Raw genomic sequence first — 21,493 nt, 5'->3', positions numbered from 1 at the left:
TGCCGCGCACTTGATTAGCAGAGCCACACATGGTGGCTTGTGCATTCAGGTGCGCGTAGCTCCTGCCCTCTGCCTTGGAGTCCATGGCCAGCTGCTCTTAGGACACTCCTGCTTGCTGTGCAGAGTGGGGGTACTGGAAGGGAAGGGGGGCACTGATGTCAGGGTGCCCCCCTGCCCATGTACCCTAACTCTGCAGAGCAGGGGGAGAGGGGACAGGGCTCAGGAGCGGAGAGCTCAGCCTGAGCCTTCTGGTGTGAGTGCCTTAAAGAGACAGCGCACACACATTCTGTCTCTCTCTCAGTTACACACGCACTCTGTCTCTTTCACACTCACCTCCCAACACATACTTGTGTTGTCGTTACTGCTTGGTACTTCCTGCAATGCACATATATTCAGAGTAGCAGCCGTGTTAGTCTGTATCCTTAAAAAGAAAAGGAGTACTTGTGGCACCTTAGAGACTAACAAATTTATTAGAGCATAAGCTTTCGTGAGCTACATCCGATGAAGTGAGCTGTAGCTCACAAAAGCTTATGCTCTAATAAATTTGTTAGTCTCTAAGGTGCCACAAGTACTCCTTTTCTTTTTACATCTCTCTCTCTAATTTTATTCTTTCAAAGTGCTGTTATTTTAGGTTTTTGACCGGTCAATGCATTTCATAATTTTATTTCTCTCTTATGCTTAAATTTATTTTTTTGAGTTCTAAAATGCCTAACCCATCCTGGCTGGAGTAATTATCCCTATGGTAACTTTTTAAAAATATATATTATATCTAGGTGTTTTGTTTCTATTGGTGGAGCACATCTGCCCATTAACTTGATACTGGTGCCCATAACAAAATTCATTCAGCACATGGATGGAAAAAATTAAAGGGAACATTGATTATGATCCCATTGTATTTAGGCATCATACAAACTCAGAACAAAAAAAGATAGACTGTAAGCTCTTTGGGGCATGGGCTAAGTATAAGACAATATACGACAAATGGTTGCAGACAGGTGGGCGAGTACAAGGAAACAGAGACAATAACGGTCAGTACCATAAGCAGTGGTCTCAGCACATCAGCAACCTAACCATTGTCAAGTTTGTTTGGGGTTTTTTTGTAGGCATCACAGCAAAGGAGAATTTTAAGGGGTTTTGTAGGAGAATAATGAGTTTGTTGTGCTGATGTTTACTGGGAGCTCCTCCCAAATGTGACGGGTAGCATGGGAGAAAGCAAGAAGGTGCTTGTTAGAAAATGTAAGAAGGCTGAGAATTTCAGGACACAACATCAAGAAAAAATTTCCACTGGTGTGCTTATGCAGGATTAAGTATTCTGATCCGCATCACCTTCTCTGCAGAGTACACAGGCAGGACTCCCATGAGTGGGACAGAAAGACTATGTTTTCAGGAACTATGAGAAAGACATGGTTTTGTCAACACTAAAGTTAGGTTTGTAGTGTAGACATAAGCTGACGTATATTAGGTTGATTTACAGCCACTAATTACTGCGGTGGTGAATGTCCACACTATCCTCCCTGGGACAGTGGTGCACGTCCTAACCAGGAGCGCTTCCACCAACCTAACAGGAGCAGTGTGGAAAGCTGAGAACCTGGTTCTCAGCTCCACTGATAGCTCCCTGCCAGGAGGCTAGCTACCCCACAGGCTCCGGGGGGGGGGGGGGGGGGCTGCCCCCTGTTTCCTGCTGTGAAATTGACAAGGCTGCTGGGCTCCCAGCAGGGAGTGGGCAGGGGGCTGCCCCAGCTCCTGGTCCTGGCTCCCAGCTGGGAGAGGGATCCAAAGCCGCCCCGGCTTCTGGCCCTGACTCCCAGCCACAGCAGGGTCCAGCCACCAAGCTCTCCAGGGAAGCAGGGGCTTTCTTGTCAATTTCACAGCTCCTGCCATGAAATTGACAAGATAGCCCATGTAAGGGACAGTGTCTACACAGACACTGCATCACCCAAGGACACCAACATAAGCCTTACACCTCTCATGGAGGTGGAGTTATTATGTTGGTGTAGTAGGGCACTTAAGTCAGTGGGAGGAAGGCTGTAGTGTAGACACTGACATAATTGGGTCTATATAAGCTGCATTATGTCTACCTATGTAGCGTAGACCAGCCTTAAGAAAATAGTAATGGGTAATCCCAAAATGTATATGGCATGATGGGCAAGAGAGACTTACTGAAGTCCCAGTTTGGCTTACTAATGGAATTGGTCTCTCTTCCCTCCCACATGTAGGCTACTGATGCAGCAGCACCGCAGTAAACTCTCTAGCGTAGCCGCTGTAAACCGATGGGAGAAAGTTCTCCCATTGACTTAATTAATCCACCCCCAAAGAGCTGCGGTAGCTAAATCTTCAGAAAAAGCTCTTCTGCCAGCATAGCACTGTCCACACAAGTGCTTAGGTCGGTGTAACTTATGTCACTTAAGGGGGTGACATATTCATACCCTGAGGGTAGGTCTACACTACCCGCTGGATTGGCGGGTAGCGATTGATATACTGGGGGGTCGATATATCGCGTCTAGTCTAGACGCGATAAATCGATCCCGGAGCGCTCTCCCGTCGACTCCGGAACTCCAGCGCCACGAGAGGCACAAGCGGCGCCAAAACGGGAGCGGCGGCAGTCGACTCACCGCCGTGACGCCGCCACAGTAAGTCGATCTAGGTACGTCGACTTCAGCAACGCTATTCTCATCGCTGAAGTTGCGTACCTTACATCGACTCCCGCCTAGCAGAGACCAGGGCTGAGAGACATAAGTTATACCAACTTAAATGGTAGTGTAGACATAGCCTTACTGTAGTTTTATTATTGCAGCCTGTCTTTGTACCTGAACCCCATTTTGCAGATGTATCCAAGTTTATTGTCTATCTCTGTGTAGTGCAGGGATATGGTTTTCACAGCTTCCTACAAATCCAGGACATGGCAGCTTGACTGGTCTTGAACAGACATCGGGCACCGAAAGTGCCTGTCGACTCGGAAGTCTTTCGTTCAGGAAGCGCCCAGTGCGACCAGCTGCGGCAGCGAGCCCAGGTCGCCGGCTAGGAAGCGCAGGTCGCAGTCAACCCCCGCTGCTCTCAGAGCCCGCCGCTGGGTGCGCAGCGAGACCCCCGTCCGGGCAAGGACCTGGCGGTTCCCTGCGACAGGCGGGGATTCGCCTGCCCCGGGTGCGGGCCGCAGCGCCGGAGAGGCAGCTGGAGCCCGCCCGAAGGCCGCGAGACAGCCCGGGACCGAGGGGCTCTGCCGGGCGGGAGGAGCCCGCTCGCAAGGCGGAGTCCCGCACGGACAGCACCGGGCGGGGCGCGCCGCGCGGCGGCCAGAGGGACAGAGCCCTGCGCGCTGCCTCGGGGCGGCGGGAAGGAGCCGCGGGCTGCCCCGGGGCCCAGGAAGGGGGAGCGGGGCCTAGGGAGCGGGGGGAGGCGGAGCCAGGGACTCACCTGAGCGACAAGGAGCAGGAGCAACCCAGGCTGGACCCGGCTTGTCAGCGCCGCCGCTGCCATCCCCAGCGCCGCCGTAGCCCCGCTCGCTCGCGAGCGGCGCGGGGACTGACACCGCTCCGGCCTGTTACCCAGCAACCCGGCCCCTCGGCCCGGAAGTCCCGCCTCTGGGAGGGGCCAAAGCGGGCGAAGCGGCCAACGAGAGGGCGGGGCTGTGACCCAGGCTCCGGAAGTGGCGGGGTGAAAGAGCAGCGCGCTGAGCCGCTTGGTGGGTGCAAAATGGCGGTGAGTAGCGGGAGAGCCGGGGCTGGGGCTGGGGCTACCCTGCCCTGCCCGTGACTCCCCCGAGCGCCGGGGCTGGGGCTGGCTCTGCCGGGGAGGCTCGCGGAGCAGCCCGCCGAGCTCCCTCGCCTGAGCGAGCGGGGGCAGGCTGGGGGAACTCTGCCCCCGCGGCCTGCGAGGGGCCGGCCGGCCGGCGAGCTCCGCCCCGCCGTGCGTGCGGCGGGCCAGGGGCGAGGGAAGCCGTGCGGGGGCTTGGGCCGCGTGGGTGCGAGCGGAGGTGAGTCCGCCCGGGGTCCCGCGGCCAGACCCTGCCGCCCTGGCGAGCACTCGGCTGCGGCGCGTCGGGGCGAAGGCCGAGCCGCGTTGCGGGGGCAGCGCCGGGCGCGGGGGCAGCGCCGCAAGTGGCGGGGCAGGCACGAGCTGAGGTAAATGCCAAACGCAGAGGGGCGCCGTAAGGCCGCAAACCAGAGTGTAACTTTCAAGTTATCACTGATTGAGAAGAATCTAGTACACTGAAAGTCCCCTTACCCAAAGGTTTGGACTAGCTGTGTAGCCTCTTATAGTCTATCGCTGCAAATCGCTACTGTCGTTCCTGAACCGAGCGTGTTGAGGTGTCAGAGTTTTATGGCTCCGTTTAGAGATTAAGCTATTGCTTGAATACTCCCTCAGTTTGGCAGGGGTGTTATGTGGTGGGATGGGTGGATGGTTTGGTGTGTACATTATACTCCAGAGTTTGAAGGGCCTGCCTGATGAAGCAGGTTGCATTTTGCATGGCCTAAAATTCATGCAAGAGTCTGTCTAGATCCAAACAAAGGTATGTTTATGGGGACTTTAAGTTTCCATGGGCTAATCTGTAATATGAAGGCACCAGTAGTTTATGCTGATGAGCTCCCTTGCAATTAAGCAGGGAACACTTTCACCATTCTTCTTCTAACTATTAGTAATGTATTATTAATTATTTGTATTGCAGGACCCCTTTGTGCCAAGCACTGGCAAACATGTAACCAAGAGATGGTTCTGGTTTACTTTTTAGTTATGTTAGCTCTGCTTCCTTTTCCCCCCCGTAGGATAAAGAGAAGAAGAAGAAAGAGAGCATCTTGGATCTCTCAAAATACATTGACAAAACAATTCGAGTAAAATTCCAAGGTGGGAGGGAAGGTAAGTTTCAATCTGAACTATGCTGGTTTGCAGATCATCACACATTTGTGGTATAATGAATCCCACATCCCTAATCGTAACTGCTTTTTGCCTCCTGTAATCCCTCCACATGCTCCAGTAACACCACTGCATCTTTAGAGCTCCCTGGTGCTCACTCTTATCTCCCCCTCTCCCTTATTCTTCTCCTTAACCTGTCACTCTCCTCTGTTCTTTCATCTCACAAAACAAATCTGTTTCTGCTGTCTTAAAAATCTCATCCTTGTCCCCACTTTCTTTGTTTCCCTTCTCCCTCTTATCTCTAAGCTTGTTGAATGCCTGTCTACAATTGCTGTCTGAAGCTGCTCCTCCAATTCAGTCCAAGACTCTCCAATCTGGCTTCCACCCCTTGCACTCAACTGAAACTGCTCTCACCAAAATCTCTAATGACCTTTTCCTAGCCAAAACTCCGAACCAGTACTCCATCGTCTTCCTCCTTAACTTGTCATTCACCTTTGACCATGTTGTTGGTTTTTTTGTTTGTTTGTTTTTTAAATCTTGTCCTACCATGGCTTCTGTGACTGTCCTCTCCTGGTTCTCCTCCTGCCTCTCTAATTGCTCCTTAAGCATGTCCATTGGATGATCCTCCTCATCCCCCCCACTCCAGTTGGGGGAAGAGGAACTTCCATAGGGCTCTCTTCTTGGTCCCTTTCTCTTTCAACACACCTTATCTCTGAGTAGACTCATTCTCAAACACAAATTCAGCTACTGTCTCTGTGCTCGTCTCTCAGATCTAATTCTCTACTCCCAACTTTTGTTCTTCTGTTCAAACTAAAATCTCTGCCTGTCTCTCTGTCACCTCCCCATGGATGTCTAGCCGTCCATCCTTTCAATGTGGTTAACAGAGCTCTTAATCTTCTCCTCAAGCCTTCTCCCCCCACCTTCTTTCTCTGTCACTGCAAGGAATATCACTATTCTGCCTGTCACTCATGCCCATGTCACAGGCCTATCCTTTTTTACTGAAACCTCTGTTTAGGCACTCTATATCTAGGTGATGCATCTAAATATTGGAGATTCTTTCTGCATAACATCTCTTAAGATATGGCCTTACCAGCCGTATGCATCCAAGCAGCTAAAACTCTTGTCCAGGCTCTCATCATCTCATGTCTCAATTACTACCACATCCTTTTTTCTCTGACCTTGACACATTCTGTCTTGCCCTGTATCAATTCAGAATGCTGCCGCAAAGATCATTCTTCCAGCCCATTGCTTTCACCACATCACCCCCCTCTTTGCATCCCTCAAGTATGACTCCCTTTCTCTAACACATCAAACATCTTGTCTTCACTTTCAAGGCCCTTGACAACCTATCCGTGGTCTACCTATCATCTCTCATTCAGTATCGAAATATTGATTCACCTCTCTCATTACCCAAAGATGCCAGTCTCCATCACCCACTTGTTAAATTTTCAAACAAGCATTTTCATGCTTTCTTCCATGCTGCCCCTCACTTGTGGGAGTTGCTCACCAAAAACCCACATAAAACTGTCTCATTATCCTGCTTCAAATCTCTTTAAAACTCTCCTTTGCTGTGATGCCTATAAAGAACTTGATAACAGTTAGCCCATTAGTGCAGTGATACTGCTGTCTAGCATGCTGGCTGGTTCGTCATTTCCTTATACTCCTATCTATCTCAGTTTAGTCTGCTGCCTTATATTATAAACTCTTTGGGGCATAGATTATTTTCTTAGTTCTTTGTTTGTACAGTGCCCAGCACAATGGAGTCTTAGCATGACTGGGGGTCTTGGATATTATGGTAATACAAATGGTAAAGCTGGCTTTTACAAGGTGGGAAAGTCAACTTGTGATCCTGCATAATGTATTCATTGCCCAGCCTTGCAAAATCATCGCTCTATCTACTTTAGCATGAACCAGGTACTTGGCTCTTTACAGTATATACACATGAAGACAATGCCTGTGCCACAAGAGCTTACATTCTAGAAAAGATGTACAGGAGATGGGATGCGTTGGGCTGTTTAGGGGGACTTAGTATGTGGGGTATTTTTTTTTTTTGTTAATCAAAATATGAACATTTACCAGCACAGACACAATCTACTCTGATTTATGATGATGATGTCAATTAAACAATTACTATCCTATTAAACAACTACTTTTTTGCTCCAGTTAACACATGGACAGTTCATTTTGTGAATGAAAGGCTGTGCTAATCTACTGACCACAAAACTAGAATGTAAAAGTTTCACTACTTGAAATGGCTTTTTTGTTTCTTAATTGTTTGAATAACCTGAAAGTTCTAGAAGCAACTTGTCATGCTTCAGTGTGTTTACTAATGACATGTTAACATGATGAGAAGGGCATCCTCCGTTCCCTTTCTCTCCCAGACCAAGCACTTTTTGGTGGCTGCTCCCATTTGTTTCCCCTTTGAAGTTTGGGAGTGGGGTGGAATTTAGGAATTTATTTTCTTACGTCTTGGCTTTGGGATTTTTCTTCCTTTGTCTTTTTTACAAGACTGTAGCAATGTGTATTTTAGTTTCTAACTTTTTTTTGTGTGTGTGTGTGTGGTCTTCAGCTAGCGGAGTCTTGAAAGGATTTGACCCTCTTCTAAACCTTGTGCTTGATGGCACTATTGAATATATGAGAGGTATGTAACCTGCCATCTAAAAGCTTAGAGTAACTATGGAAGCTGATTTTGTAATGTCAAGGATTCACTTATAGATAAAACACCCTAGTCTCAACTGAATAACCAGGAATAAGGCTGCAAGTCTGTCATGGATTCTGTGACTTCTGCAGCGGTTGAACCCAGTAGCAGCAGTTCGGGTGTGTGGGAGAGGCTAGGAGTAGGGGAGTGCACGGGGAGGGGCACTTACCTTGGGGTGAGGGGGCCCCATTGCAGCTTCTAGGCGGCGGAGGGTCTCTGGCCAATGGGAGCTGCAGCAGCCGGCACTTGTGGGAGCAGTGGAGCCCCTGACCTGGCCCGTGACTCTGCCACCTAGGAGCTGCAGAGACGGAGCCGGTAGGAAGTCCTGTCAACTCCCTCTTCCCCCAGCTGTAGCGGGGTCCCAGGTCACACGCTGCGGTCCCCCTTCCTCCCCTCCCCAGCACTAACAGGGATTGTGGGACACGCTCCGCGGCCCCCCCTTCCTCCCCCAGCACCAGCGGGGTTCCTGGGCCACCTCCCCCCCAGCACCCATGGTGCTCCCAGACTGTCCCGTCCCCCCAGAGCACCCGCAGCTCCCCACCCAAGTTTTAGTCAGGGCAGGTGTTTTTAGTAAAAGTCACAGACAGGTTATGGGCCTGTGAATTTTTGTTTACTGCCCGTGACCTGTCCATGACTTTTACTAAAAATACCCATGACTAAAACGTAGTCTTAACCAAGAATCACTGCTAAGGGGCAGATCATCTTACTACCTATGACACTGATTCACAGCAGCTAATTGCATGACGTCACTTCCTCCCACAAAATGCCTTTAATGCTTCAGACTGGGATTTTCAAAGAAGCTAATGGAGTTAAACATCCAGCACCTACTGAGATTTCATTAGTCTTCTTTGAAAATTCCGGTCTTAGCTGTCTTATGAACCCAGGGGCACTCTTGTAAAATTACCATCAGCACAAACAGGTGATCCACTACAGCTGACCCTGCTTCCCCTTTTTTGTTTAAAAACAAAACTCTTGCTGTGTTATGATCTTTACCTTGTTTTTTAGCATATCCTATGATACAGCATAATGCTCATGACCCAACTTCCAGGGGGGTATACAGGGTCAAAAGAATGCATGTTTATTGTGTCACAAAGTATCATCTGTCCAGTTGGCCACAGTTTTAGAATAAAATTTTATTTTTCAGAAGTAGACTTAAAAACAAAATCTGTGGAATGCTAAAAATAATTGCTAAGTGTGGTGACTACAAAAAAGTATAGCATTTGATGTTGCAGTATCCAGACAAGAGAATGTTCCCCTACCAATGTCTGATGCAGTCCAGTCATAGAATTGTAGGACTGAAAGGGATTTGAAGAGGTCATCTAGCCCTGTACACAAGGCAGGACTAAGTATTATCTAGACCATTAGACAGGTGTGTTTGTCTAACCTGCTTTTAAAAATCTCCAACGATGGAGATTCCACCACCTCCCTAGGCAATTTATTTCAGTGCTTAACTACCCTGACAGGAAGCTTTTCCTAATGTCCAACTTAAACCGCCTTTGCTGCAATTTAAGCCCATTGTTTCTTGTCGTATCCTCAGAGGTTAAAGAGAACAATTTTTCTGCCTCCTCCGGATGTGCAAATGTAATTTTTGGGTGAATGTGGAATTTATATATGGAAAAGTCTTTCTTCCTGTAGTTTTTGGACTATTCTATATTGGTCCTAGAATCTGTTTGGATTTAGGGATTGGGAAGTTCTTTTGTCATCTGGACACCAGTTCTTAGGTGTCTCATTTGATAAGAGCTTTTAATTTCTGCCATTTGAGGGATCTGAATGGTATGTCCTTCAAAGTAAAGTTCATAGATTGCAAGGCCAGAAGTGATCATTGTGATCATCTAGTTTGAGCTCCTGTATAACATAGTATCATAGAACTTCCCCAAAATAATTCCTAGAGCAGATCTTTTTAAATCAAGACTGGATGTTTTTCTAAAATAGTGAGGGAGAATCCACCACAACACAGGGTTAATTACTCTCATCGTTTGGAAATAAAGCATGTATTTTTTTTTATCTGAATATGTCTAGCTTCAACTTCCAGTCATCGAATCATGTTATACCTTACTCTACTTGATTGAAGAGTCCCTTATTAAATATTTGTTCACAAAGTAGATACTTGTAGACTGTAATCAAGTCATCCTTTAACTGTTTTTGTTAAGCTATACAGAAGGAGCTCCTTGAGTCTATCACTGTTAGGCATGGGTTTTTTTATACCTTTTAATAATTCTCATGGCTCTTCCCTGAACCCTCTCCAGTTTATCAACACCCTTCTTGAATTGTGGGCACCAGATCTGGACACAGTATTCCAGCAATGATCATACCAGTGCCAAATATAGAGGTAAAATAACCTCTCTGCTCCTATTCAACATTCCCCTGTTCATGCATCCCAGGATAGCATTAGCTGTTTTGGCCACAGCATGCAACTGAGAGCACATGTTCAGCTGATTATCCACTATGACCCCCAAACCTTTTTCAGAGTCACTGCTTCCCAGGGTAGAGTCCCCCATCTTGTATGTATGGCCTTCTCGATGCATACATTTAGTCATCGTAGAACGCATAGTGTCTGCTTGCACCCAGTTTGATCCAGATCTCTCTAAATCAGTGACCTTCTTTATTAACCACTCCTCCAACTTTTGTGTTATGTGCAAACTTTATCTGTGGGTTTGTTTTTCTTCCAAGTCATTAATAAAAATTAGGTCTGTCAAGCGATTAAAAAAATTAATTGTGATTAATCTCACTGTTAATAATAAATACCATTTATTTAAATGTTTTTGGATGTTTTCTACATTTTCAAATATATTGATTTCAGTTACAACACAGAATACAAAGTGTACATTGCTCAGTTAAATTTTTTTTACAGTACAAATATTTGTAATAAAAAATATAATCTCTTTATCATGAAAGTTGAATTTACAAATGTAGAATTGTGTACAAAAAAATAACTGCACTCAAAAACAAAAGAATGTAAAACTTTAGCGCCTATAACCCAGTAAATGTAAAACTTTAGCGCCTACAACCCAGTCCTACTTCTTGTTCAGCCGATCGCTAAGACAAACAAGTTTGTTTACATTTGCAGGAGATAATGCTGCCTTCTTCTTGTTTACACTGTCACCTGAAAGTGAGAACAGGCATTCACTTGGCACTGTTGTAGCCAGCGTCACAAGATATTTACGTGATAGATGCGCTAAAGATTCATATGTTCCTTCATGCTTCAACCATCATTCCAGAGGGCGTGCGTCCATGCTGATAAGTTCTGCTCGATAACAATCCAAAGTAGTGCAGACGGATGCATTTTCATTTTCATTATCTGTGTCAGATGCCACCGGCAGAAGGTTAACTTTCCTTTTTGGTGGTTTGAGTTCTGTAGTTTCGACATAGGAGTGTTGCGCTTAATACTTCTGAAAGCATTCTCCACACCTCATCCCACTCAGATTTTGGACAGCACTTCAGATTCTTAAACCTTGGGTCAAGTGCTGTAGCTATCTTCAGAAATCTCACATCGGTACCTTCTTTGCGTTTTGTCAAATCTGCAGTGAAAGTGTTCTTGAACAACATGCGCTGGGTCATCATCTGAGACTGCTATAACATGAAATATATGGCAGAATGCAGGTAAAACAGAGCCGGAGACCTACAATTCTCCCCCAAGGAATTCAGTCACAAATTGATTAACTTTTTTTTTTTTTTTAAATGAGTGTCATCAGCATGGAAGCATGGCCACCATTCCAGAGGGCAAAGCGTGAAGAGGCTAAACATTCGTATGCTGATCTGGCAATGCCAGATACAAAAGTGCCATGTAAATGCCTGTTCTCACTTTCTGGTGACATTGTAAATAGGAAGTAGGCAGCATTATTTCCCATAAATGTAAACAAACTTGTTTGTTTAACAATTGGCTGAACAAGAAGTAGGACTGAGTAGACTTGTAGACTCTAAAGTTTTACATTTTTATTTTTGAATGCAGTTATATAACAAAAAAATCTACATTTAAGTTGTACTTTCAAGATTGCACTTCAGTACTTGTATGAGGTGAATTGAAAAATATCTTTTGTCATTTTTAGAGTGCAAGTATTTGTAATAAAAAAATATAAAGTGAGCACTGTACACTTTGTATTCTGTGTTGTAATTGAAATCAATATATTTGAAAATGTAGAAAAACATCCAAAAATATTTAGTAAATTTCAATTGGTATTCATAGAATATTAGGGTTGGAAGAGACCTCAGGAGGTCATTTAGTCCAATCCCCTGCTCAAAGCAGGACCAATCCCAGCCAGGGCTTTGTCAAGCCAGGCCTTAAAAACCTCTAAGGATGGAGATTCTACTATTTTATTTAGAATTTAACAGTGCGATTAAGTAATCTATTTTATTCTTTTTGTTCATAAAATATTTTTAAAAAAATACTCCTGCTGGTCATAGATTTCTCCTTGTGTCCGTTTGCTTCCATTATCAATTTTTTATTTACAGTTAACTTCTGATCTATATTAATTACTGTCGGTTTCTCCTTGTTTTCCATTTATGATATATTTATTTGACAAGTTTAGATGTACCCAGGATATAATCCCTGCCCGCTGACCTGGGGTGCTTCTAGTCTGGACTGCTCACAAATAGTCTGCACTATGCAAGTCACTCGTGTGTATGCGTGCGCATGTGCACTACAGGCAGCCAGCCATAGCCTGGGTCTACTGCAGGGTGACCCCACCGCACTCCCAGATGTAGATTCTCTCCCTCCCTCCCCCCCCATGCATGTATGTCATATAAAATTTGTATTTCTTTAATAGGAATAATATGCACAGACACTTCAGTGTAAACACACTGGCTTAGATAAAACAATAGGATAAGTTTTACACTTATCTTTTTGTAGTTGAGTACAAGTAATGAGGAATAGAAGTCAAAATGGTTACAAGAAAAATAAAGAATAAAACACAACTGATGCATAACTTAAACTATGTTAAATTCAAAGCAAAGTTTTTCTCACCATAAGTTTTTCTCACTCAGCAGTCTTACAGACCAACTCCTTAGGACAGAACCCCTTCCCCAGTTCATTGATTGCTTCCTTTGTTCCTTTTGGTGCAGTGCGTTGATGGGCAGAGAGAGAGATGATGTGCCTTGGGGTGTTTGTCCCTCATTTTTATAGTGTCAGTCCCCCTCTTAGGAAACATTTCCAGCTGAGATTCAGGAGACTGTCTGTAGGAAAGAATGTTCCCTTCTGCTTTTCCTCACCTATTTGGGGTTTCTTTATGTACCCTTCCTATATGATGACTCTGTTTACTGCTTAAATGCAAATTAAACAGAGCACACATTCCTTTGAGACAGACCCGTTAGCCAGCCTCAGTTTGGAGCATATGTTAATAACACCATACAATGGAATCTTATAACATACAATCTTATAACTTCACATACAATGTTGTCACACACGCTTTATCAGAACACTGACAACAAGTAAATTATGAGTTTTCAAGCAATCCCTTGCAGGACACACTTGGTACAAACATTATTACAATAGTGTGTAGGTTGTGGACATAGGTGCATTCTGTCACACATGGTCATTGTCATAGCACAGGATATGTGCAGCTTTGAATCCTCAGTTATCAATAACTTCATTTTAAGGTATGTTGCACATTTGTAGTTACTAACGAGTCACGATAGTCAAATAACAGGCTCCACTGGAATTATTTCATCAAAAATTATCAGATTAGTACAGCACTATGCAGAATACAGAAAGAATAGATACATTACCACATTTGTGTAAGGGAAAGAGCTGGCCTCTGTTTCTCTCTCCTTGCTCTCTGGTGGGATGCTGATAGATTGCACTCCCCAACCTGACTTCCAAGACCTGTTTTTTTAAATAAGATATGAGATCAAAAACCTGTTGTTGGAGGGGAAAAAATACTTTCCCATGATGATTACCATGTATTCTTGTTTTTCTAATTACTAATGGGATTTCTTTTGTAGTCCTCAGCTTACCTGACTGAGTAAAAAGGAATCTCTAGTCTTGTCACTGTTACTAACAGCTATGGCAACTGCCAGTTCTGAATGAGTTAAAATCTTTTTCAGTAGTCATTCTTTCCTCCATTATAGAACCCATGTGCCATAACAAATATTCCTTATTGATCACCCAGTTTTTTATAACATACTTCTCTAGACATTTTTTTATTAGCTTGAGGGGTCTTTTCTGTGGATACTTGGATTCCCACAGGCTCGGAGATCCTGAGGATAATTAGATACAGCCCAGCCCTCAATCACCTGAAATTCCTGAGTACCAGTCATTCACAGGTTAAGAACCAACATGCTGAGCCTTAGAACTTAGACACACTCTTGCTAATATGGTACAGATTTGAGGAGAATAGTTAATGTGCAAATGAGTTTAATATAGAAAGAAAAGAAGATTAACAAAGTGAGTGTTAAGAGGTACTAATAGGAATCAGAAGTTATAAGACTAATACTTAGTCCTACCATTAGTGCAGGGGACTGAAGTAGATGACCTCTCCAGGCCCCTTCTAGTCCTATGATTCTATGAAGAATGATAGAGGAAATTTAATCTCTATAAAATAATTCAGAGAAACCTGGGGATGGGGGTGGAGGGAGCTGTGTACGTCTTTGAAGCTGCTTGAATTCTGTTTCTTTTCTTTATGCTGTCATTGTAACCCTAAGCCCTCCTGGGTGGTTTACTTTCAGATCCAGATGACCAATACAAACTAACAGAGGATACCCGTCAGCTGGGACTGGTGGTTTGCAGAGGAACATCTGTGGTTCTTATTTGTCCACAAGATGGAATGGAAGCTATTCCAAACCCTTTCATTCAGCAGCAGGAGGGCTAACGTTTTCTTGGGACTCACTGAAACCTCAAGGTTGCAAATCATTGGAGATAATGAACAGTGTATGAGAAACCTTCCCATTTTGGGGAATAGATTGTTTGTTTGGTTTTTTTAATGTTCATTTTATAAGGGGCAGAAGGACCTTGACCTTTTTACTTTGTCATTTGCCACCGGTGATAGCAGGAACACGGAATGACGACTGCAAAATAAGATCTAATTTTGTTCAATAAAGAAAAACTTCATTACTGCTCTAGTCAGTGTTCAAATTGAAGTCTTAAATGGTACAGGCATCCCTTTCTCTATTCTGGGTTTAAAATGACTGCTTGGAACTAATAGTAGTGGTAGCCAGCAGGCATGCATGAAGATTGAATCTAAAAGACTAACTAAATACCCCCAAAACCAAGTTTTCATGGTAGGGAGACAAAGTGGGTGAGGTAATATCTTTTACTGGACCAATGTCTGTTAGTGAGAGACAAGCTTATGCAGAGCTCTTCTTCAGGTCTGTTTTTTCCAATTCTCTTTTCTTTCCTCTACGCAGCAGAATTTACAGGCAGGGACCATTCCACAGAGCATCTTAGGCTCTGTACTAGTGATTTCTTATCTGCCTGCCCACTCGGATACTTATAGGGAAATGAATTTGAGTATTTACTGACTTGTTACCATTCTTTATAAACACCAGAGCTAAGGAGGGAATCTTATCAATTTCTGGCTCTTGTTCCAAACCTTGCCTTTGGTGGAATTTGTAAAGTCAGTCTTCCCTAGGGACATCTGTGTTGAGTGGCCCCAGAAAATTTCAGGCTTGGCTGAGTGACCTAAAACCTACTGAAGTTACCTGTTTTCTTCTATATAGCAGATTGGACCACGGGGAAGGAACATTGGTTTTGTCCTGTATGCTTATTTTAAAATTTAATTTTCTACTGCAGGCAGTCTAGTAGTACTAGGTTACTTTGCACCTTGCATACATATTCATACTTCCACTTGTGATTTCTTCTTGTTGACTTGTAACTATGCATTTCTAAACTTTATACATGATATATGGGAAAACTTCAGCACAATTGTGAATAAATAAAAGCTCTTAAGAGACTAGTTTGCTGCTCTTGTGCCTATCCTATCAATTTTAATCTGGAAAGCCAGTCTTGTAAACTCAACATAACATATAAAAGTCAGCTAGAGTTCTTTCTGACTCATGCAGCATCAATAATAACAATGCTGTCCATATACGTGAAAGCACAACGTGGTCTGGGTGCTCCATTGAACATGATTTTGCATGGCTTTGAAGGTAAACTTTGTTCTTTAATTGGAACTTGGTTATGTAGTCTTGCTAAGGTAGGAGTTGAAATAGAATTACTCTGTTTTTTTAGCTGCATGGACTCTATTTTGAAGAGGCTTCTAAATCTCCCTTTTTGTCACTAGAGTGTTGACAGTCTCTGAATACATATGTGAAGTTGCAGATTAATTCAATAGTATGTTTATATAAGTAAAACTTCAGGGAGAAGAGGTGTTGGATTTTAGTTTTTATAAGCTTTTGCTAGTTCTTGATCAAAGCTGTGCCATCTATTTTTTTTAAGTTGTTCTTTTCTGTAATTGTGGTACTTTTCAGTAATTGACAGGAATTTTACCTGTATAACATGCTATGTTATAGAACTCACAAATGTACTAGGGCCTCTGCAGAAAACCTACAAAACTGGTTCTGTCCTACAGACTTATGTAGACTAATTCACACAACTTTGGAAACATACCTGCTGCAAACCTACCAAAGCAAGGAAATGAAAAGTTAAGCTATTTAACGTGCATGTCTGCCTTCTCTAACAACCAGGCGCCTCCCCTGCTGACTGTGCACCAGAACCTTAACTCTGCCATGTCTTTGCATAGATCTTGGAAGAGCATGCCAATCATATATGGCAGTGGTGAAGAAGGCATAGAGATGTTTGCAAGCAGAGAGGGTAAAGGGGAAGGTGAAAGACCAAGTCAGATGTAGCTATGGATTCTGATGTGGGGCCACCACTCCATTTGGAGATGGAAGTTGGTGAGGAAAGATGGCTCCCATGGTTGCTGAGAAAACTCCCAGAAATGAGACTTCCCCATCTCCTCTGCCCCATCTTCATTCTACATTTGTGGGACTGAGCGAAAGAATAAGAATCACTGCTTCTCCATGACTTTGGCTCCGTTTAATGATGAAAAATGTGGTTTCAGGAAAATTGACATTTTCCATGGAAAATGTCAATTTTGCTTACAACTATCCATTTTCCTAATGGAAAATTAAAACGTAGCTTCAGGAGGATTCAGTGTTAATCTATATCTGTCTAAACTGCTGCAGTGTATCATGGTGCATCATGGGAGAGTTAGTCTAGCAGGGGACCTTGGCTCGTAAAGAAGAATGGGACCATGAGGCAGATGAACTACACCCTCCTAGGAGGCACCAGGGCAACTCAAGCAGGCACTGGTTAATATTAACTCTTAATAATCAGATATTGCCAAATTAAATTTTTTCTGAACTTTTCTTCTAAAAGTTTTGATAGTTTGACTTTTTGTCCCAGTTGAGGATGAAAACATGATGAAATATTGGAATTTCCCATGGGACAGAAATTGTTTTAAAATCAGCTATAACAACTATCCCAGCCTGTTCCTTGACATGGATAGATGAAGAGAGTTGGATCAGTGTGTGGAGAACTACCTGGTTCTTGTTCTTTCGAAAGGCTCTCATATACCATGGTGATGAGCCATAGTATAAGTATTTAGATGGATGGATAGTATAACCTACTAATAGACCATCAATATGACGACCCAGAGCACTTCTAGAGAATAACATTGCCTTTGCCAGTGCTACTGGCAACAGCCAAATCCACCTCAGGTCACATATCTTAGAATCTGACCATACCAGCTGGGAGCTTGTGTACTTTACATTGACTGGCAAATTACAACTGCTCTCTGGAGCAGCCCATGTGTTATTAATGAGGGGTTGGGTTGGTAGAAAGGGATAGTGTCAATGCTAAAGGGCAGAAGCCCAATCTCTCCAAGCTGTAGCAGCCTGGTATGAGTTCTGCAGTGCACCTGCAGAGCTCAATGTCAAGGATTGGTAACAAATCTGGAGGCAGAGTTACATCAGAGCACCCAGCATCATTTAAATCTTTGACCGCACTCATGTTCTTATTTTATTAGTTGTCCCTGAAATCACTTGGCTTCCAGGTCCTGTGGATCCCGCCCACTTCCTGGATCCCAATAGGATCATTTAAATCCATTATGTCAGATTGATTAGAGTGAGGTTCAGAGTAGGAGATAGTTGAGACTCTAGTACCTTTCTGGACCAAGGTCCTCAGAAAAGGGCTCTTAACTGCTAAAGAAATATTATTGTGAACCTCATGCTAGGAGACAGTTTCTCCTTAGCTGGTGGAACAGAGGGGGACTTTCTACTGTAGTTGGCTTTCTGAGCCCCATTCACTGTGCAGAAATACCCCCATCTGTGAAAGCCTAGCTAATTGGGAACAGGGAGGGAGGGCACATTCACACTGTTCTCTGTGAGAAATAGGAGTGGTGCTGGTGGGATCTGGATCCATTCCAGGGCACCTAGATTTGTGCCTCAGTTTAGTTGGTTGCTTGTGTTTATCCAGTATTAAGTTGCAGATTGAACTTCTTCATTTAGACAAAGACCTGGGAGTTATGACTCCTCGTTCTTGTTTTTTTTACAACAGACCTTCTGCAGTTGAGAACACTGGCTGGCTCCTTTTGGTTTTACTTCGTGAAGCCCACATCATTCTGAACTTCCTCTGCTTCCCAGAACTGCAGAGAGATCTGATGGTTTAAAAACACACAGTTCCTCATCTGTAGCTTAGTCAAACCATTTAATCTCATTTTGGTGAATACAGGGGCTGGGAGTTCTGGGCTCTTGCCAAATCTAAGATTTATCCTGTGGGGGCAGGACAAAATCACCTCACCTCTCTGTGAGTCACTTTCCTTGAGAGTTGAGATCAGCTGCCTATCCACCCACAGGGACTGGTTAGGGTTAGTTAACCAGATTTTGTAAAACCTTGAATGAAAACTGCTGTATAACTGCCAAGTATTTATTTCTTATTAAATTATGGAATTTCTCTAGGGTGTGCAGGGTTTTTTTCCACTCACTCACCATTAGGCTTCTGAAATCAATCAGCCCCTCTAATGGGGCTTGTTACCCCTTGCTCTTTAGGTTTATAAACTAGCCACAAAACCTCAGTATTGATTTACAGCCTTACTGCTGCAACTGCTGAGGGGAGCAAAGTGGTGGCAGAGTAAGCTTAGTGAGAGTGGGAAAGACAGTGGAGCCAGACAGGAGTGTAGGAAGCATGGTCTATTTTTAGGACAAGGCTGGCATATCCCATATTTATCAAAGTCACAGTTCCAGATGCCTCACGTGAGCAAAGGGTGCTGAAGGGCTGAGTTAAAATTAACTCCTCCAGCTGACAACCAACATGGACTGTGCGCAGGAACCAGAAGGGCTGAGACTTCAGGCAGAACCAGTTCCTGACACCACTCTTGAGATTGGACAGAGACTTTTCCAGGTCAACCGTGGTGCACTCTCTCTCCACAGTCGCTATTTTGAGGCCATGTTTTTTGGGGGCACTAGAGAGAGCGCCGAACACCACATAGTGATCAGAGGAGTAGATGCAGAGACTTTCCAAGTGCTTCTCGAGTTCACTCACACAGCGAAGGTACTCATAACTCTGCACAATGTCACTCGCCTGCTGGAAACAGCTGACTTCCTCCAGTTTGAGAGAGTGAAAAGGATGTGCGAGAAGTTCCTGGAGAGGGAACTGCACGTTTCCAATTGTCTGAGCCTGATGGCCTATGCCCAATGCTTCGCCTGTCCAGAGCTTCATGCATCAGCTCTCAGTGTGGCTCTCACGCACTGGACGGAAGTGACTTCTCAGGAAGAATTTGAGACACTTCCCAAAGAAATGTTGCTCCAGCTCCTGCAAAATGATGACCTCTTTGTTCCCCGAGAGGATGTGGTTTTTGATACTGTGATGAAATGGGTTACGCAGGACCCAGCATCTAGGGAGGAGGCCTTCTTGGACTTGGTGGGGCAGGTCAGAGTAACCTTCCTGAGTGTCTCTTTCCTCGATATCTTGGTGAAACAAAGCAAACGCCCTGGAGAGAAGGATACTTCTGCCAGGCTGCTAAAGAAGTTAGACAGCTGCCCTCCACTCAGCTGGAGGAACATGGAGCTGTCTTCGTGCACCAGCAGGAGCTATGAGACCCTATATGTTCTGGGAGGGAAGCATGACAAGGAGCAGCAAGAATTGTTTCAGTTTCAACCTAAATCTGGCACCTGGCATCTTTGCTCCCCACTGCAACGCAGGAACCTCATCCAGTACGCAGTGGCAGCAGTAGGTAACTCTCCCTTAGATGCATGTGTACCCAGGAGAACTCTTTGCAGCAAATAGTGCAGGTGGCACCTAGTAAGAACTAGGCAAACTCAGAGGAAGTCAGGGTTTGGAGCCTTGATTGCCCTGGGCTCAGATTCTCCCCCCATTAAACCATCAGTGCTGCTAGTGATTTAACTCAGACCTAAAGTTCTCTTTGGTTCAAAGACCTGTTAGTCCTGGTGGTCTGGCTGTAAGGGGTTTGTATGGGGATTTGACTGAAAAAAAGGAAATATTCATTCTTTCTGAATGTGATGACCATGGGGCATAAACATTAAAGCTATGACTGTACTCCCACTTACATTGGTTGTGCAGAGTAACTCTATTGTATAGCTCCCTTTTTGGGCCAGAGCCCTCTCTGTCACAGGGATGATCTTCAGAATTAACTCCATGGACCTGAGTGCCTTACTCTTATGGGAGAGTCATTATATTCTGTTAGCCTGACACATCTGAGCAAATACTGAAAGAAATGTTGTAAACTGGTGTGACACAGCAAATTAAAGGGCAGATTAGCTATGTCTGTCTTTGCAGCCATTTTGTGATGGCTTTGGGGTGATCAAGTTGTAAAGGGATGAATACTCGTGGAATGCACATTTAAGCTTAGTTCTGTACAGAAAACCTTATTTTAAGAGTTAGCTTCCTCCTATAAGGGAAGAGAAACAAGGCCATCTGACTTACATGACCAATCACAATGCAGGTAGTGCAGCTAAATTTCAAATACCGAGTGTCAAATATTTGCAGCAAACTGTTCATGACTCATCCTTATTAGAAGCTGAAGGAGAGATTAAGACTCCAGTCCTGCACTCTGATCTACACGGGCAGACCCCATACCTACCTGGAGTCCCATTGATTCCAAGGAGAACTTACTCAGGTGCAAGGGACTCCACATAGATCAGGCTAAAGGAAGGAAGCGTAAATGTGCAAATTGCTTGAGGGGAAGTGGGCAGCAGGATATGCATGAGGATGGCTGAGAGATGCCTCTGCCTGACATTTCTTTCCATTCTATCCTCAGGGAACTTCCTGTTTGTGACAGGAGGTTATTTCCGAGATGAGTTTGTGTGGTACAGCGTGGACTGGGTGTTGATCTATAATTGCTGGGACAACAACTGGCTGGAAGGGCCTGCTATGAAGCAGTCTCGCAACAGCCATTGTGCCGTAGGGGCTGGGCTGTATTTGTACGCTCTTGGAGGGAGCACAGATGAGGGGATAATCCCAGATGTGGAGCGCCTGGCATTAATGGACTCTCAATGGCAAAGCATGAGCCCCATGGTTCAGCCTGTGGAGAGAGCAGGTGCAGTCAGTGTGGGGACCAGGCTTTACGTGGTCTGTGGCCTGGATGAAAAGGGAGATGTGTATGGTGGCGTGCAGAGACTGGACATGGAGAAGGATGTTTGGGATGTCATCTCCTTCTCACCGCTTCCCAGGTGAGGAACTTTTCTCTGGGATGTGACTCCCTGAAAAAGATTTCACAGAGATTTCATTGAAGTCAATGGCAAAACTCCTATTGACTTCAGTAGAGCCGAATTTCACCTCTGGTTGGTCTGGTATGATTCATCTGATCATGCTGGTTTCTGTTACAGTGACACAAGAGGCTGCACTCAGAGCCTCAATGTGCAGGGTGCAGCTCAAATCTATCTGCCCCAAAGAGGCTACCTCTGCCCCGAAGAGCATACACTTCATTTAACTCCAGGTGCCCCAAGTGAGTGTTACAAACAAATGTGTGGAGGGAGCAGAAAAGGGGGTCATGA

At 44.6% G+C, this 21,493-nt stretch overlaps 3 protein-coding genes across 8 annotated transcripts in view; 2 read left to right on the top strand and 1 right to left on the bottom strand.

The window, feature by feature from the left end:
• SPPL2B (signal peptide peptidase like 2B) overlaps positions 1-3,569 on the bottom strand; it is a 94,144-nt gene extending 90,575 nt beyond the window's left edge. For all 5 annotated transcript variants that reach the window (XR_012636293.1, XR_012636296.1, XR_012636294.1 and 2 more), the window contains exon 1: positions 3,415-3,569. Coding sequence is in view for 1 of the 5 variants with exons in the window: in XM_074939590.1 (XP_074795691.1) it covers positions 3,415-3,477 (63 nt within the window). In the remaining 4 variants the exon portion in view is untranslated. The remainder of the gene's footprint in view (positions 1-3,414) is intronic.
• On the top strand, positions 3,407-15,395 carry LSM7 (LSM7 homolog, U6 small nuclear RNA and mRNA degradation associated). 2 transcript variants are annotated; one of them, XM_074939592.1, is made up of 4 exons: positions 3,434-3,699; positions 4,764-4,854; positions 7,421-7,492; positions 14,210-15,288. In XM_074939592.1, the coding sequence occupies exons 1-4, from the start codon at positions 3,694-3,696 to the stop codon at positions 14,350-14,352; spliced, it is 312 nt and encodes a 103-aa protein (XP_074795693.1). In that variant the 5' UTR covers positions 3,434-3,693; the 3' UTR covers positions 14,353-15,288. The 2 variants fall into 2 exon arrangements, with proteins under 2 accessions (XP_074795694.1, XP_074795693.1); XM_074939593.1 differs by lacking the exon at positions 7,421-7,492 and having other exon boundaries at positions 3,407-3,699; positions 14,210-15,395.
• Positions 15,396-15,614: 219 nt separating this feature from the next.
• LOC141977848 (kelch-like protein 21) overlaps positions 15,615-21,493 on the top strand; it is a 31,535-nt gene continuing 25,656 nt past the window's right edge. Inside the window, exon 1 of the mRNA XM_074939591.1 lies at positions 15,615-19,709. Within this exon, the coding sequence (XP_074795692.1) occupies positions 18,792-19,709 (918 nt within the window). The 5' untranslated portion in view covers positions 15,615-18,791. The remainder of the gene's footprint in view (positions 19,710-21,493) is intronic.

This window comes from Natator depressus, chromosome 25 (assembly GCF_965152275.1).
Source record: "Natator depressus isolate rNatDep1 chromosome 25, rNatDep2.hap1, whole genome shotgun sequence".
NCBI lineage: Eukaryota > Metazoa > Chordata > Testudines > Cheloniidae > Natator > Natator depressus.
This window is presented reverse-complemented; position numbering and strand designations above follow the sequence as displayed.

Bases quoted from the DNA above. Each gene is read 5' to 3' on its own strand.
- LSM7 (XM_074939592.1), top strand. The intron at 4,855-7,420 runs GTAAGTTTCAAT...TGTGGTCTTCAG, and splicing joins ATTCCAAGGTGGGAGGGAAG to CTAGCGGAGTCTTGAAAGGA. The intron at 7,493-14,209 runs GTATGTAACCTG...GTTTACTTTCAG, and splicing joins CACTATTGAATATATGAGAG to ATCCAGATGACCAATACAAA.